The sequence below is a fragment of the Phoxinus phoxinus genome (assembly GCF_949152265.1).
Source record: "Phoxinus phoxinus genome assembly, chromosome: 8".
Classification (NCBI taxonomy): domain Eukaryota; kingdom Metazoa; phylum Chordata; class Actinopteri; order Cypriniformes; family Leuciscidae; genus Phoxinus; species Phoxinus phoxinus.
In genome coordinates, this window is record NC_136883.1 from 17,175,435 (window position 1) to 17,180,061 (window position 4,627).

Genomic DNA, 4,627 nt, shown 5'->3' on the forward strand with positions numbered 1-4,627 from the left:
TGAGCGGGGCGGCATGCACCTGAGACCCGGCAGTGACGGAGTGATTGACAGCTGCTGTCAGACTCGCTAAAATGGAGAGTGACTGGAGCATGTCATAATTACAAAATTTATGAAACTGTTGTGTTCACAATGTTGCTTAATTAATCTACTTTACTTTTAATGTAATAGCTGTCACATATACAGAAGGAGACAACACTCGCAAGTAGAATATCACTGGTATTTATTTGCAGGTCAATGGTGAGTATACTGTGGTCATATAGTTATAATCACACTTAGCTGGATGATAGTAGGTTTCTATATTGAGAAAACACCCTTTGTACTTTGAGACTTTGGGACCTCCTTAATTATTCTTTTGAAATTGTGATTAAAAAGTTTTTCAGAGTCATTCTACTGAATGTGTCAACACATTTATGATGTCCCTGTCTGTTTTTATTCAATTTAATGACTTGTATTTAAATCTGTTTGTTGAATAATCAAATTGCACTGGTAATATAGAAATGTTATTTTCTCTCAGTATGATTTGGACGAAACCTTTACCATCATATGCTGTTTTGTATTTTGTTCAGGCTTAAGCAAGATTATATAACATTTAGGGGCAAATATACAGGATAGCAAACCAAAGCTTGAGGCTAAAATGGCAAATATCTCCACAGCTACTGTAAATTTCCCAGGAGAACTAACATAAGAAGGGATAAACGTGATCCATACAGCACAGAATATTATCATGCTGAATGTGATGAATTTAGCCTCATTGAAGTTATCAGGTAGTGTGCGAGCCAGAAATGCTAAAATGAAGCATAAGACAGCCAGTAGGCCAATATAACCCAGAACAGCTGAGAAACCTATTGTAGATCCCAGACTGCACTCAAGAATGATCTTTTCCTTATAATATTTCATATTTTTGTAGGGAAATGGAGGAGATATTGTCAGCCATAGCACAGAAATTAGAACCTGTATAAGTGTAAAAGCAAGAACACTGAGTCGTTGTTGTGTAGGCCCAAACCATTTCATTACATTACTTCCTGGAAGTGTGGCCTTGAAGGCCATTAACACCACTATTGTTTTCCCCAGAACACAGGAGATACATAGGACAAAAGTGATCCCAAACACTGTGTGACGCAACATACAGGACCACTCAGTGGGCCGGCCGATGAAAGTAAGTGAACAGAGAAAACACAGAGTCAATGAGAAGAGCAGCAGGAAGCTCAGCTCTGAGTTGTTGGCTTTTACTATGGGGGTGTCCTTCTTGCTGTAAAACAGGATGGCCACCAGCACAGTTAATCCTACTCCAAACAATGAGAAAAAGACTAGAACTATACCCATAACTTCCGTAAATGACAGAAACTCTACAGCCTTTAACACACATTTATTTTTCTCAGCATTAGACCAGTATTCCCCCGGACACCGCTTGCAGTTATTTGAATCTGGAAAGGAAGTTGTGATCACTGTAGTTAGAAACTAAAATAAAAGGGTATTTATTAAATACTTTGCTAGAAGTTTGCATGCAGAAAAAAAAAACTAACCAATTTCCTTTGAAACAATGAGATGGGCAGAAGATTACCTGTCTCATTACTGATTTCTCCTTCTGCACATGAAATACAGTCATAACAGCAGACAGGTCTTCCTTTCTGTGCAGCCTTCCTAGTGCCTGGATGACAGCTCTCACTGCACACAGACCTTGGCTTCTACATAGACAGATACATTGTGCATAGCTATTTAAATGTAAATGTGTCAATATTACTGAGTATTGAATATTTGAATAAAAAAAAAAATGCAAATATGTAATGGGAACTATTTTGGGCTGATGGACAGTGAAAATGTTTTGAAACAAAAGTAATTTGAAAGTGTTGTTACAGAAATTCATCACCAGCACTACCATAGTACTCTCCCTTTGCTCAAAATATTCTCATTAATGCTCTCTGCTTTTACTTTTTTCTGCTTGATCAAAACTTTTTGTCACTTTGCCTTTTTAATGAAAAAATTCAAGATTCAAGAGAATGTTTAATCAGGTCCATCAAGAAGTAGTATAATGTTTGTTTTTCTAGTACGTTTAATAGAGATTTCATATTAATTTTTTACATTTATTGGTAATCATATAATTTACTTACTGAATGTGAAATGTGTTTTTTGTAAGACAAGAACTCAGATCCTGGAGGACTATTGTCCAGAAGAGTTTAGCTCCATCCTTAATCAAACACCCTAACCTAAGTCTTCGAGCAGTTTGAACAGGTTAATTTTAAGAGGTTTCGCTAGAGGTTTGTCTAGGACTTTTTCCCTCACTCTCAACAAACCCTGTAGTATAAACATGTTATTGCAATTTACCTCCAGCTGTCCCCCAGCCCAGATTATGTTTTCAGTGTTAAGCACAAAGCGCAGGTGAGGTGGTAGTGAGGCATCATAGTATCCCACTGTTTTAAACTGGACTGATCCGTCTGAGAGCTGCTGCCAGTTTATGACTTCATATTGAGCTACTGCAGCACCAGTGCTGTCAAACCACACACGATCTCCCATCTTTACAGTGAAATTTACCCTTTTTAGAGCCTCAACAACCTATTGGGAAAATGGCATTTTAAACATCTCCCTTTCGTTCTATAACTCTCTCTTTTTTATTGTATTACCTGCTGAGGTTGTATTTTCAGGTCTTTTTCACAACCTTCCTTTTCTTTACATTTGAGGAGACTGTGTAGTGAATGAGCCACAGCATATATTGCTTTGTAGACATTGCTTGCATATCTTTGTTCAGGCACATCTTCATTGTCACTTTTCAGCAAAAGCAGATCCTGATATATTTTGCAACTTAATGCATATTGAGAAGAATTTCTCTCAACCTGTGAGCATGGAAAATCTGATTCCCAGAATGATTTTATAACATAATCTGAAAAACCTTCAATATCAATTTTTCTCACTGCAAATCCTAGTGACCCTCCCAAAACATTAAAGCTATTTAGACTGATCAAACTCTTTGCAGTTATCCATGCCTCTACACCAATCATTTGAAGATCTGTAATGTTGTTAGTACTTAGCTGCTCAAGCAAATTTTCCATTTCAAAACTAGTAAGAAACGCAACAATCACTTTTGCAGTGCTATTTTTAATTGTGTCCACCACTTGGCGAAGTTTTTCAGGCTCTGTTCGGTAGAATTTCACAGAGTACTCCACACAAATCCCCTCTTCCTGAGCTGTATTCAGAAATATGGCCATTCCATTGTTTCCATAGTCATTGTCACTGTTCACAGCTCCCACCCAAGACCAGCCAAAGTGTTTGATTATGTATGCAAGTGCTCTGCTTTGGTGGTAATCACTAGCAATAGTCCTGAAAAAAGAAGGATAATTTATCCTGTTGCTGAGACATTCACATGTGGCTGAGTGACTTATCTGAAAAAGAAAGAACAAGAAACAGTGATACTATCATCAGTTTATAGACCTTCATTAGACTTACTGTGTAGGCAGACCCTTACCACTGGAATTTTAAAAGGTCCTGTAGTTCTGGAAAGAATCACTGTGGCTGAAGACTCTGTTTCTCCTATGATAGCATGTATAGGAGACTGTCCATTGCATGTGTCCTCAGATGCAAATTCTTCACCATTCATTAATGATATAGTTGCACTCATAGAAGACAGTCTTGAACCACAGGTATCATAAATTCTATAACCAATTGAAACATTTGGAAGCAAACTTGGACTTTTGTTAATCTCGTGAATGGCAAAGGTCATGGTCTGAGCCATCCGAAAATCTCTTAGATTTACACTGTGAAAACATTTAAGAAGTAGGCTAAATACCCCAAAAAACTAAATATCAAACAAATACTTGGAAAAGTAAAGTAATTTACATTTGTTTCATACATTAAACTTAACATTCCAGATGTCATGGTAAGTTGCTGCTATACATTTACAAATTTATAAACATTCATTGCAGCAAATGTAAATTATCATATTAAATGCATTCTCTTCAGTATTTTTTTTCAACAAGTTAAATGTAGCAAACCTGGAGCATGATAGCAGCTGAGGTTTTAGTGTAAACTCAAATGAAGGTAGTGTTTCTATGCTTCGGATTGGAAAAAGTGCTCCAATAGTTACATCTCCATCCTTCGAAAGCAGTGGGTACTTCGGGTCTCCCATCATTCTGCAAAGAGGCTTTTCTGCTTTTGCCTGAAGTTGAATAAAAAGCAGAAGTGTGTAAAGAAAGAAAAGCATCCCAAGGATTGAGCTCAACTGCATATGTCAAATGCAATTTACCTAAAATAGTTTTTTACTTTTATAGATATAATTAATATGGATGATTGATTATGGATGTAGCCAATGACCTCACAGGGTAAGACATGAGGCAGGTAAAATGGGGGTGGAACAGAGTCTAAGTAATAATGATGGATTTATTATCTCAAGCAAGCAAATGCAGTAAAATGTAAAACTGTCAATAGTGAAATAGTCACATTTTTTTTCTGTGCAATCATATTTGCATTATCGAGTATCTAATAATGTTTTTGAATTACCTAACCAGTTTGATGCCTCTTACTTCTTATTTGTTTACTATTTTCCTATAGGTTTAGGTACCTTTGTATATAAAAAAACTTCTGGTAGAACAGATGTACATTCTAACTATATTTGGCATATTAGATACCGACTAATATA

The 4,627-nt window shown here is 36.5% G+C and overlaps 1 protein-coding gene across 1 annotated transcript; it reads right to left on the reverse strand.

The window, feature by feature from the left end:
- Positions 1 to 510: 510 nt before the first annotated feature.
- Positions 511 to 4,216, reverse strand: LOC307002765 (extracellular calcium-sensing receptor-like; the record flags this gene model as incomplete). The annotated part of the gene is made up of 6 exons (XM_079620677.1): positions 511 to 1,424; positions 1,562 to 1,685; positions 2,323 to 2,550; positions 2,619 to 3,374; positions 3,458 to 3,746; positions 3,984 to 4,216. The coding sequence occupies 6 exons, from the start codon at positions 4,214 to 4,216 to the stop codon at positions 511 to 513; spliced, it is 2,544 nt and encodes an 847-aa protein (XP_079476803.1).
- Between the last annotated feature and the right edge of the window lie 411 nt (positions 4,217 to 4,627).